The sequence below is a fragment of the Mustela erminea genome, chromosome 5 (assembly GCF_009829155.1).
Source record: "Mustela erminea isolate mMusErm1 chromosome 5, mMusErm1.Pri, whole genome shotgun sequence".
NCBI lineage: Eukaryota > Metazoa > Chordata > Mammalia > Carnivora > Mustelidae > Mustela > Mustela erminea.
In genome coordinates, this window is record NC_045618.1 from 19,182,837 (window position 1) to 19,196,093 (window position 13,257).

The 13,257-nt window shown below is 38.9% G+C and overlaps 1 protein-coding gene across 4 annotated transcripts in view; it reads right to left on the minus strand.

Moving 5' to 3' along the window:
- The window catches only part of ADAMTS17 (ADAM metallopeptidase with thrombospondin type 1 motif 17), a 326,270-nt gene that overhangs the window by 55,569 nt on the left and 257,444 nt on the right, over positions 1–13,257 (minus strand). For all 4 annotated transcript variants that reach the window (XM_032342200.1, XM_032342198.1, XM_032342199.1 and 1 more), the window contains one exon: positions 12,765–12,900. In XM_032342200.1, the coding sequence (XP_032198091.1) occupies positions 12,765–12,900 (136 nt within the window). The remainder of the gene's footprint in view (positions 1–12,764; positions 12,901–13,257) is intronic.

The following is a 13,257-nucleotide window of genomic DNA, read 5'->3' on the forward strand; positions in this document are numbered from 1 at the left end:
TTTGTTGCCTTTGCTTTTGGTGTCAAATCCAAAAAATTAATCACCAAGCCTGATTGTACAGAGTTTACTTAGCCTATGTTTCCCCACCCCCCTAGGAGATTTATGGTTTCAGATCTTAAATTCAAGTCTTTACACCATTTTGAGTTCTTTTTTGTGTATGGTGTAAGATTGTGGCCTAGTTTCATTCTTTTGCATGTGGCTGTCCAGTTTTCCCAACACCATTTATTGAAGAGACTGTCCTTTCCCCCATTGTATATTCTTGGCATCTCTGTCATAAATTAATTGACCATATAATGTGTGGGTTTATTTTTGGGCTGTATATTCCATTTCATTGATTTATATGTCTGTTTTTAATGCTACTACCACACAGTTTTGATTACATAGATTTGTAATATAGTTTGAAAACAGGGAGTGTGATGTTTGAGTCTTCCTTCTCAAGATTCCTTTGGCTATTTGGGGCCTTTTGAGGTTCCAGACAAATTTTAGGGTTGTTTGTTCCAGTTTTGTGAAAAATGCCATTGGAATTTTGATAGGGATTGCATTCAAACTGTAGGTTGCTTTTGGTAGCATGAACGTTTTAACAATATTAACAATCCATTGGCATGGCATATCTTTCCATTTATTTGTGTCTTCTTCACTGTCATAGTTCTCAGTATACAGGGCTTTCATCTCCTTGGTTAAATTTATTCCTAAGGATTTATCATTTTGATGCAATTATAAATGGGATTATCTTTAAAATTTTTTCTGGTAGTTATTAGTGTATAGAAATTCAAGACTTCTGTACACTAATTTTGTATCCTGAAGCTTTACTGAATTCATTTATGAGTTCAAACAGGTTTTTTTGGTGGAGTCTTTAGGTTTTTCTATATATAGTATCATGTCGTCTGCAAACAGTGACAGTTTCACTTCCTCTTTTATCATTTAGATATCCTTTATTTTTTTTCTTGGCTAATTGCTCTGGCTAGGATTTCCAGTATTATGTTGAATAAAAGTGGTGGGAGTGGGCATCATTTTTTTGTTCCTGATCTTAGAGGAAAAGCTTTCGGCTTTTCACCACTGAGTATGTCAAGTTCTATTTTAATTGTCTTAACAGTGTGTAAGGTTTGCTCATTCTTACTGTGTGATGTTTCTGCTTCGGGGTTTGGGGAGAAAGTGCCATGGGTGAGGAGGAAGAAAGAGACAGGGCTTTTCTCAGAGTAGTATTTCACTGAGTTGGGTGAGCTGGGTGCCACCAGGAGAATGGGCAGGTCTGCATGTCTAGAAGGACCCTTGAGGTAGAGATCTGTAGTCCTAGAGACTGCTTTCCCCTGTCAGTTTTTTTTAATGGAGCCCTTTCTCATCCCATCCAGCATGAGACTCTGTGAGGTAGATAGGATGGGAGGCTATTAGGCTAATGTTAAATTCTTTGGCTGCTTAAAATATTTGGAACATGATAGTCCATTGTTCAGATAATAAAAAGAAATAACCAAGTAAATAAAGAGATGGTACTACCAAATGGTAGTTATTCCCTTCATTTTATGGATGCACAAACCACTGCTCAGAGACACAGCTGGTGATCCCCAAGTTCCCCTGCCAGTGAAAGGCATGGATAGCACCAGTGTGTGGGGGTGGGGTTCGCTGCCTCCTGATTGACAATACTGCCTGCCTACTTGCATGGCTCTACTAAGTTGATGCTAGGGGGTGGCTTTTTTGTGAGGTCAAAAGAATGATGGCTGGCATGGGGAAAAGGACTTTCAGCCTCATTTGCCAGTGTGTTGGGGAATGGCAGCTATAGGGGGACATGCTTTACTAGAAAGCTCTCCAGAGGAAAGAGCATGGAGGACCCAGGAAAGCTTGGGAGACAGCCAAAGGGAAAGGTCAATTCAAAAGGGACCAATGGGAGGATGACTGAATGCATTCACCAAATTCTGTCCTAAGAATCCCAACCAGAGGCTCAGGGAGAGATCTGGCATTTTGTAGTGGGAGAGGATGGACAAGAGCAACAGTCCATGCATGATAATAGTGGACATTAAATTAAGATCTGGTGATGCCTGCTTAGGAGGAGACACCTAAAACATTTCAGTCAAGGCTCCTGACTGTCCTTAGTTAGTTCCCCATGTTCTGAGATACCTGGGCTCTGGGTTGGGACTGGCCTTCCAGCCTCTATACTCATGGAAACCTGCTGGAGGCCTCTGCTTAAGAGTGCAAAGAGCCTGAACTTTTAAAAATGTGCACTTCTGGGACGCCTGGGTGGCTCAGTTGGTTGGACGACTGCAATCGGCTCAGGTCATGATCCTGGAGTCCCGGGATCGAGTCCCGCATCGGACTCCCAGCTCCATGGGGAGTCTGCTTCTCTCTCTGACCTTCTCCTCATTCATGCTTTCTCTCACTGTCTCTCTCTCAAGTAAATAAATAAAATCTTTAAAAAAAAAATGTGCACTTCTTTGTGTGTTTTGTTTTTTAACAGCCTTATTGAGATATAACTCTATACCATACAATTCAGCAATTCAATGGCCTTTACCACAATCTAGATTATTCTTATTATGCCAAAAAGATACTCTATACCTTTTAGCTATCAACTCCCAATTTCTTTTCCTCCCCTTCTCCTCAGAAAAGGTATCTATTCAGATCCCTTATTATTGAGTTATGTGTCATTTTATTATTGAGTTGTAACAGTTCTTTATATATGCTAGTTTTTAATATATAAGATATATAAATCTATATAAAATATACATAAAATAGTTTTATATAAACTTTATATATGATAAGTTTCTTATCAGATAGATGATTTGAAAATATTTTCTTCCACTCCATGGGTTGTCTTTTCATTTTCTTTATTTTATTTTCATTTTTCTTGATATTTCAGGGTATCTCAGGACACAGAGGAACCTTATTAGCACATAAGGTTTAAATTCTGATGAAACCCAATATATCTACCTTTTTGTTTTGCTTGTACTTTTGCTGTCATATCTAAGAAACCATAAACATAATGAAGACTCTTTTCCCACTTTGTTCTAAGAATTTTATACATTTAGCTCTTTAGGTCTTTGATCATTGGGTTAATTTTCATACATGGTGTGAGGTAGGTGCCCAACTTTATTCTTCTACATGTGGACATAAAGTATCACAATTCCACTTGTTGAAAAGGCCATTCTTTCTTCACTGAATGCTCTTGGCCACATGTCAACAATCAACTGACAACAAATGTGAGGGTCTATTTCTGGACTTTCAATTATATCCTACTGTTCTATATGTCTGTCCTTATTGCAATACCTCACTATCTTGATTACTGTAGTTTTGTAGTACATTTTGAAGTTGAGAAGTATGAGTCTTCCAACTTTGTTCCTCTTTTTGAAGATTGTCTTAACTATGCAGGGCCCTTTGCAATTCTATTTGAATTTTAGGATCAACTTATCCATTTGTGCAATAAAGAGAGATGGGATTTTTATAGAAACTGCATTGAACCTGTAGACCAATCTGTGCAGTATTTCCACCTTTACATTAAGTCTTCCAAACCATGAGCATGGTACATCTTTCCATTGATTGAAATATTCTTTGTTTTCTTTAAACAAAGTTTTGTAGTTTCAGAGTATGAGTTTTGTACTTCTTTTGTTAAATTTATTCCTAAATATTTTATTTTTTTGACACTATTGTAAATAGCATTTTTTTTTTTTTTTAAAAACTTCATTTCTTGGGGCACCTGGGTAGCTTGGAGGGTTAAAGCCTCTGCCTTCGGCTCAGGTCATGGTCCCAGGGTCCTGTGATTGAGCCCCGCATCGGGCTCTCTCCTTGGTGGGGAGCCTGCCTCCTCCTCTCTCTCTGCCTGCCTCTCTGCCTACTTGTGATCTCTCTCTGTTGAATGAATAAATAGATAAAATCTTAAAAAAAAAAAAACCTTCATTTCTGGCTTGTTCATCACCGCTGAATAGAAATACATTTGATTTTAGTTTATTGGTCTTATATCTTGCAACATTACTGAATTTATTAGTTCTAATATTTTTCTAGTGGATTCCTTAGAATTTTCTATGTTCAAGATCATGCCAGCTGTAAATAGAGATAGTTTTACTTCCTCACTTCCAGCCTGGGTGTCTTTTATTTCATTTTCTTGCCTAAATGTCCTGGTTAGAACCTGTAGCACAATTTCAAATAGAAGGGGCAAGAACAGATACCATGTCTTATTTTTGTTCTTAGGAGAAAAGCATCTAGTCTTTCACCATTAAGTATGATATTAGTTGTCAATTTTTTGTAGATACCCTTTATCAGTTTGAGGAAATTCTCTTCCAGTTCTAGTTTGTTGAGTGTTTTTATGAGGAAAGCATCTTGGATTTTGTCAGTCTTTTTCTTCATCTATTGAGATCATCATGTTGTTTTTAAAAAATTATTTCATTGATATAATGTATTATATTTACTGATTTTCAAATGATAAACAACTGCATCCCTGGGATAAGTCCACTTGGTCATGGTATATAATCCTTTTTTTATGTTGCTGGATACAGTTTGCTTGTATGTTGTTGAAGATTTACCAACAGTACTCCTAAGAAGTATTCATTTGTAGTATCCCTTTCTTATGATGTCTTTGGTTTTACTATGTGGATAATACTGACTTCATAGAATGAGTTGGAAAGTGTTCCCTCCTCTTCTATTTTTTGGAGGAGTTTAGGAAGCGTTGGTGTTAATTCTGCTTTAGATATTTGGTAGAATTTGCAAGTGAAGCCTTCTGGTTCTGGGTTTTGCTTTCGGGGAAGCTTTTTGATTAGTAATTTAACCTATTTACTTGTTATAGGTCTACTCAGATTTTCTATTTCTTCTTTATTCAATTTTGGTAGTTTGCATCTTTCTAGGAGTTTGTCCATTTTATGCTAATTATTGAATTTATTGGTATACAACTGTTTGTACTATTCCTTTACAACCTCTTTCATTTCTAATTTAGGTAATTTAAGTCTTGTCCCATTTTTTCTTGGTCTAGCTAAATGTCATTTTTTTTTTGTTGTTGTTCTCTTCATATAATCACTATTTGGTTTCACTGATTTTTCTTCATTGTTTTTCTATTCTCTGTTTAAAATATCCCCCTAAGCTATAAAATTTCCCCTAAGGACTGCTTTGGATGCATGGTCTAACTTTGATATGTTAAGTCCTCATTTCATTCTCTTGCAATTTCTTTTTGATCCAATTGTTATTTAGGAAGTTTTGCGGGTTTTTTTTTTTTTTTTTGTAAGTTTCATGCATTGTGAGTGTCCAAAATTTATTTGTTGTTGATTTCTAATTTTATATACTTTGCATTATTTCAGTCCTTTTACATTCACTGAGGTACATTTAATGGCTTAGATGATGGTCCATCCTGGGGAATGTTTCACAGGCACATAAGAAGAATGTATATTCTGTTCTCATTGGGTAGAGTGCTCTATAGCTATCTTGTAGGTCCAGTAGATTTATAGTGTTGTTCCAGTCTAACATTTCCTTGTTGATCTTTCTAGTTTTAAAGATCTATTATTAAAGTAGGGCATTAAATTCTCTATTATGGCTGAATTACTTTTCTCTTCATACTGTATATTTTAAGGTTCTGTTATTAGGTACATACATGTTTATAATTGTTATTTCTTTGATGGACTGCCCTATTATCATTATTAAATATTACTTTTTATCTCTAGCAATTTTTTGTTGTTTTAAAATCATTTTGTCTGGTATTTGTATAGATAACCCTGATTTTTTATGGTTTCTCTTTGCATGAAATATCTTCTTCTATCCTTTTACTTTTGAATGTCTTTTTTTTTTTTTTAATAGAGTGAGAGAGGACACATGCACACATACACATGTGAGCAGGGGTGGGGAGGGAGAGAGTATCTTAAGAAAGCCCAATGTAGGGCTTGATCTCAAGACAGTATCAAGAGTCAGATACTTAACCAACTGAGCCACCTAGGCACCCCAGGAATTTGAGTGTTTTGTATATAAATGTATATAAATGTGCACCTGTAAGGAGAAAAGAATAATACTTTCCTAGGCAAAATCACTCCTATCTATTCATACCTGTAAGAGAGCCAGCCAGCATAGGACTCTGCCAGCAGTGGCCTTCATTAGCCCCCAGGGTGAATGGGCTAATTTTCTGGAATGCTGCCACCAAACATACTCCAAGCTTAGTTCTGAAATATCCCCAGAAATTTTACAAGTCAGAAATACTTCATTGTATACCCCCACTATAGAGCCACTCCTTCTTGGTCTGATTTTTTTTTTTTTTTCTGATGGATCACTATGATTTTAGTTGTGTTTACTTTTATTCCTCAGATTGAGTTTCAACTTTTCCATTTACTTTTCATTTTTTGTAATTGTGACACAAAAATCAAATGTGAACACTGAGTGCTCAATGTTTTTTACATTTTATGACTCAGAAAAGTGAGCAAGAGGGAAGGCCTTTTTTTTTTTTTTTTTTTTAAGATTTTATCTATTTGACAGTGAGAGACACAGTGAGAGAGGGAACACAAGCAGTCAGGGTGGCCGAGGGAGAAGCAGGCTTCCCTTTGAGCAGGGAGCCCAATGTAGGGCTCAATCCCAGGACCCTGGGATCACTACCTGAGCCGAAGGCAGACACTTAATGGCTGAGCCACCCAGACACCCCGAGGGAAGGGCCTCTTAATGGAACCCTGGGTCTATATGCAAAGTCTTGTTGAGTGTTGGGGGTCAGGGGAGATATTCAAATGACTGAAGGGTTAGTATGGCAGCAAAGGGCAGAAAACAGAATTATCAAATGCAAATCAACACTCTGAAATGCTTTCTCTTTCTCCATCTTCTCTTTCTCTTTCTCCATCTCCATCCAAGTTAGGAATGTTTCCTAACTTAAATAACTAAAGGCTTCAAAACTTTACTATTAAATTTAAATATAAGTGAAGTTCTGGCATTTAAGTAGTATTGGAAGAAAGATTTCAGATCCAACTGAACTTCTCCTCACCATTCCTCTACCATGGATAAGGGATGTAATATACCAATAATGCTATTCATCAGCTTTCCCTTCCTAGGCACTGCTTCTTTACTTCACATGGCTTGTGGGGTGCCCCCACCCCAGATCCATATGCCCAAGTGTCTGAAGAGTGGGGCAAGCCTGAAAGAGTGGTGCCCCACTCTGGAGATCCCCAGTCTATCACTGTTGACCTGTAGGAACCTCAGACCTCACCCTCCTGTCCATGGGAGCAGTCCTGCTTTGTGGCTCCCGTTTTGCCCCAGGAGGCAGGTGGTGCCAAAGGTGGCTTCCTCCAGCTTCTCCCATCTAGGGCATGGGAGATGGGTATGGCAATCAGATTTACCTATTTTATTTTCAAGGAAAGCAGAAAACTGGAAAGCTTTAGGTTTTTGACTAGCTAGAAATGGATTAAATAATGGTATCTTTTCAGATTTTGGCTCTACCTGAAGATCTACATGTTCTAGGTTTCATTCTTAAGTCATGAACTCACACATATACACACACATAACATGCTTTCATAAAAACATGAGGGATTCCATTCCATTCTAACTAAAACAAGACACACCTGGTTAAGATAATGAGCAAAGAGGACAGATTTAAAATCAAATACACTTCCCTGCAGATGACTATTCAACTCAATTGGCAGTACAATATTAAATATTCTTTTCTGAATCACTCTAATCCATTGTACAGTACAGTATGTGCTACCTGGGAAGGAGTTCAAATCACAGATCCTATGGGAAACATCTAATAGCTTGGAATGGCCTTTTCAAAGTGGCCAACAAGCTCTAAGAGACTGTAAGAATATTAAATCTGGGGTAGCATGAGCTATGTGTTCCAGAATGAGCCCATCTCCCTGTCATACCCCACCCTCGTTACTCCAGCACTATTGGGGCCTGGGTCTGAAGGACCTGGAACACAGCGTTACTCTTTGGATGCCGAATGATGGTGGGGCCTCTTCCCTGCAGACTGTGGTCAGCAAGGTGAAGACTGCTGGCCACAGTCATAACAGCTGAACGGATCTGTGATTTCTGCCTTTCCTGCCAATGTCGGGGGCCAGGTTTGCCGATGTGTTTGTATTGGTGTGCAAGATGCTGGAGAGAGGCCATCTGCCTTGTGTGTCAGATTCCAGATTCCATATGGTTATGGCAGGGTTTGGGAGAAGTATCCACAGAGCTAGGGGCAGGATTAGAATAAAGAGGTGCTAATGGTGTGCCGTTGGGAAGGTAAGGGAAACTGTCGGGAACTTGATGGAAAAAGAGGGTTGAAGAAAATTAAAAGGAGATCAGGAGAAATAAAGAAAAATATAAGGGAAAAGACAAACATTGCTGTTGTTTTAAAGGTCAAAGAGTAATAATAATATAGAAAGGCTCTTTCGCCTTGCCAGATTCAACAGCAAGTTGCATTTTGGCTTCTTCAATAAAATTTACACCATTGGGTTCTCGGGCTCTCCTTCCAGCTTCCAGGCTCTGTCTTCCAGGCATGCCCACCCCACCTGAAACAGCCATTTCTCCTCCAGACCCTTCACATCTCCACACCCACCCCTTTTATCAAAGTTCAGCTCTTTACTCATAGAAGAAATCTGATTACTTAGCAGTAATTTTCTAAGCCACTCTCCACTTTTCTTCACCTACCAGCCTAAGTCCATATTACTAGATGTTTTGAAGAAAGACTCAGGTCAACTAGATCACACTCTGTAATAAATCAAGTTTTATTGTCCAAGTGTGTGTGTGTGTGTGTGTGTGTGTGTGTGTAAACATGTATGCATATATGTATCTTCACATAACATACGCATATATATATAGTGTGTATATGTGTATATATATACATGTGTGTGTGCTTCTGCATGTTTAAATATAAATAAATACAACTAAGACTAACAGGAGTTTTAAAATCTCTCAGATCACACATTTCTTTCAGCCGAACAATAAATACTCTTTGATGAGCCATGATACTTCATTCTTATGTGGGGCTCTGTCAAATGGGTTCTTCAAGACAGTATTAAGTCAGATGGTTCAAAATAAACAACTAAATAACCAGCAAATGAAACCAAACCAGAGGAGGCAGTGAAGCATTTCTTGTCTAGGCTCTGAGACAAATTTCAGGTGCCATCTTCTATCAATTTCATTTTGTCTTTTGCCTTGGGAAATTCCACTCATTCTTTAAGTCTGATTTGTGTGATTTTACGGAGTCAGGAAGGGAATGGAAAAAAGCGGGTCAGGAAGGAAAAACAGTTGACCCAGAAAGGTAGGTCGGAAAGGGAGGGAGAGAGAAAGTTAGTATTTATCAAGTTCCATGACAGTGAAGACTTTGTGTGTATTTCTCACCTCGAAATACCTTGGTACCTCAAACAGGGCCTGGTGAATGGGAAGGTGCTTGACAGGTGCATGTTGGATGAAGGAAATTCCCAATGTTGTACTGACGGCTCAGGGTCATGCTGACTGCTTTAGAAAAGGGCACTGAACAACTGGGCACTGCAGAGTAACCCAGTATAATGACATGTCCTTCTTTGTATAACAAGAAAATGTATTTCCCGAGGTTGTACCTTCAGAGCTTGGGCTTGTATTGAGGTTGTGATTCCAACATGTCAGAGGGCAAGGCAAGGGTAAGTAATAATCTAAGGCAGGGCTGGCAAAGTCTGGGCCAAGTCTGGCCTGCAGACTGTTTTTGCACAAACCAGGAGTTAAAAATGGTTTTTACATTTTTAAAAGGGTTATAAACAAAACAAAGAAAACCAGACATCAGAAACCATATGTGGCCTATAAAATCACAAAAATACTTATTATCTAGGCCTTTACAGAAAAAGTTTGCTGACCCTTATTCTAAGGAGATACTAAGCATGTGCTTTTGAACTTACTTTTAGTCCAAAGTGGGTATGTTCAACCTGTGTTCAACCAGGGCAAGACTGCAGGCCTGTGGTCTCTCAGAATGTTCTGTGAGTGATCTGGAGCCACACCTACCCCTTCTCCCTCTACATACACACTCCATTATGCTTCATCCAAGCTTACAGCAGCTCTGTAGCACTGTTTTAAAGGGTGCATACCTTTGTTAATGCATGCTGCGTGATGTGACTTCTTTGTATGTGTTTTCCTACAAGGTTTTCTGTGTAGTTTTATAGTACAGTGAAGTCCCCTCCTGGAGTACCTGTGTGTGGCAAAAATCATAAAGGTGGCCTCTTGGTGTGATGATGAGAGACTTTGTCATGGAGTTTTGAATTCCCCTGGAATCTAGTGGAAATACTCAAGAAGTGACATAATTACCTATCTTCTGTCTTTCACTAAACCTGGTTTGGTCATTGTCTCTTGATTATTTTCTGCTTTATTTTTCTCCTCTTCCTCTAATTATACTTATATCAGTATGCCTGATGTTATCCCACAGATCACTGAGTCTTGGTCATTGTCAACAATCTTTTCTTCCTGTTTTTCCAGACTGGAGAATTTCTATTCTTCCACCTCCAAGTTTGTTCTTTTTTTCATCATCTGCTGTTAGGCCCATCAAAGAGATTTTATTTTTAAGTTTCAGATACTGTGTTTCTTGGTCCTAAAGTTTGGTTCATTTTTAGAGTGTCTCTTTTTGTGCTTAGATTTACTAGGGGTTCATTGATTGTGACTATATTTTTTCTTATGTCTTTGAGCGTAATAGTTGCTTCAAAATTCTTGTTTGCTAATCTCAACATATGTGTCATCTTGGAGTCCATTTCCATTAATGTATGGACAACATTTTTCTGGTTTTTTTTTTCTATGTCTGGTAATTTTGGAGTATATTCTGAACATTGTGAATGCTTTGTTAATCTACATCACTGCCATTCAACAGAATTAAGACATAGCTATATATGTAATTTAAATTTTCTACTACCATATTAAAATGTAAAAAGAAACCAGTGAATTTAATTGTAATAATGTGTTATATTTGACCCAATGTGTCCGAGGCATAATTATTTCAACATGTACTAAAAATTACTAAGATATTTTTTAATCTCTTTCCATACTAAATCTTTAAAATCAGGTGTATATTTTTACTTTTATAGCACATCTCAATTTGGACTAGCTGGTGGCTACCAAATACAGTATGTGATCAGCACAGTTAAGAGTATCCTTGTGAAGAATATTGAAGGTTGGTCCAATAAAAGCATCCCCATCATTATAGAAAGCAGACAGCCCCTGATAGTTTGTAAGCTTTATTCCTTGGTCCATTCCTTGGGCCTACTGTGATACGAGGGAGGGCAGAATGCACTAGGCTACTCTTCCTCATCACATATGTGTCTCAATTCAGTCAGAGCAACTCTGATTTCATGTTTTATGTTACTTGGCTTATATGCATAATTTAAGAAATCTCTGGGCACTAAAGTAGTTTGAAATCATAAATGATCTTAAAATGTGATTACTGACTGTTCCCTAAGATCCTTCTTGCTCAGTAATGCCCTTGAGCCCATGCTGACCGCCCCCTTCTAGGTTCACATATCCTACTTTCTAGTATGTCACAGAGCTGAGCTGTCTCTGTGGCCTGTCTGATCTTTGGGTTGTCATAGCGGCAAGGTCTTCCTTCTTTGCCCCTGGGTGTGCGTGCAGTTGATTCATTCATCAACTGAGGAGTCTGTGGGGTGGTTGCTCATAGCTAGATGCTTGAGAAGACTTCCCAAAGTGAGTTGTTCCTCATGACCTTCAGGGTTAGGGTAGGATGTCTTTCTTTGTTTAAAGTGAAGTATAATTAATATACAGCATTATATTACTTTTACATGTACAACATAATGATTCAATAATTTAATACATTACTCAGTGCTCCCCATAAGTATACTCATCATCTGTCAGCAGACAACACTGCCACCATCTTGCTATATTCCCTATGCTGTCTCTTCCATTTCCATTCATTACTTATTTTGTAACTGGAAGTTCATACCTCTTAATCCCCTTCACCCACCCTCCCATCTACCTTCATTCTTGATTTGCTAAGGACCACACACCACCAATGAAATAAGTCTCACCTCTTGCTTTCCCACCTATCTTCCCTCTCCCACTTGCACACTTGACCAGTTTGACAAGGCAAAAGGGGATGGCACTAAAACCCCATGCTTTGTGAAACTTCTGCATCAGGCAAGAAGCCCAAGTTGAGTTTACAAAACTGCCACGTCAAAAGTCCAGATTCTTTACAGAAAAAAAACATGCACAGAACCACCAAGCAAAAGTCATACACCTCAACCCAGAGCAGAATGGGAGGCCAGGGGTGCTATTACACACTCTACTAATCACAGTATAATGCAATGTCTCACTGAAATGACCAGAAATAAAAGCTTAACTGACAAGCACATTTCACACAATTCATCTCAGTTGACAGCCTCAGAAAATTCACTTCAGAGTACATGAAGTATCATGGCCATGGAATCCATAAGAACTTCGGACAGATTCCAAACAACGAACACCAAGATCCACACTCACTGGTGTTAGTTTCAGCTGCCGAAACAGACCCATCACAAACACTAACCTGTGTGACTCACTCATGGGCACTCAGACTCTGCGATTTCCTTTTCTCCTTAGACAAAATAACTTGGGGCAGCCGACATGTATCAGCTGAGAGTATGTGATGATTTTTTTCTCCATGAGATGTTCTTAGGGTCGTGCTAAAAAATGCTTTCTAGCTAGGATTATACATTTTTTTCAGAGTCCTGGCTTCATAGCCAGCTAATCAGTATTTCAAGCAAGCAAAAATCACTGAGCAGCAACAATAGTACATGGTACAGAGAGGTACTGTGGGATCAACTGTCTATCACTACCCCCCGCCCCCCGCTGGGTGTTTTTGCCCTGACCCTGGAGGGTCCAAGCATGAGAACACAGCTCCTTACCGTGACTGACACGGATGTGAGTTGCACCTTCGGACCTGAGGCTCTGGACGGCTTGCTTGAGGACAGTCACTGTCATTCACCAGAGTTGTGGTCTTATTAATAATCCGTGTGCAGGACACGATGGTTCTGCGTTCCCCTGGAAACCAAACCACAGGGATCTGAGCATCAGTGGCTCTCCCACCTGGAAAGGCCATACATGCATGCAGATAGAGCAGCATTTGGGTGCATCTTTTGATCAGTTTGTTAGTGAAGTGACTGTTATCATTCTTTTTTGGTTGTCAGAGAAAGAACCATAATATTAGGGATGAGGGTGTGTATGACATAGCAGGGGCAGTATGAGGCAGGAAGAAGATTCTATAACAGGACTGGAAAAAGGTGACACCGCAGATTAGCTATGTTTTCGGACAGCCTGGGATCCACAGAGGCCAAAGTTCTAATTTGGGACTTTAATTTCCAACAAAGATTGCCAATCTCTTTATCTGTTCTTTTGATA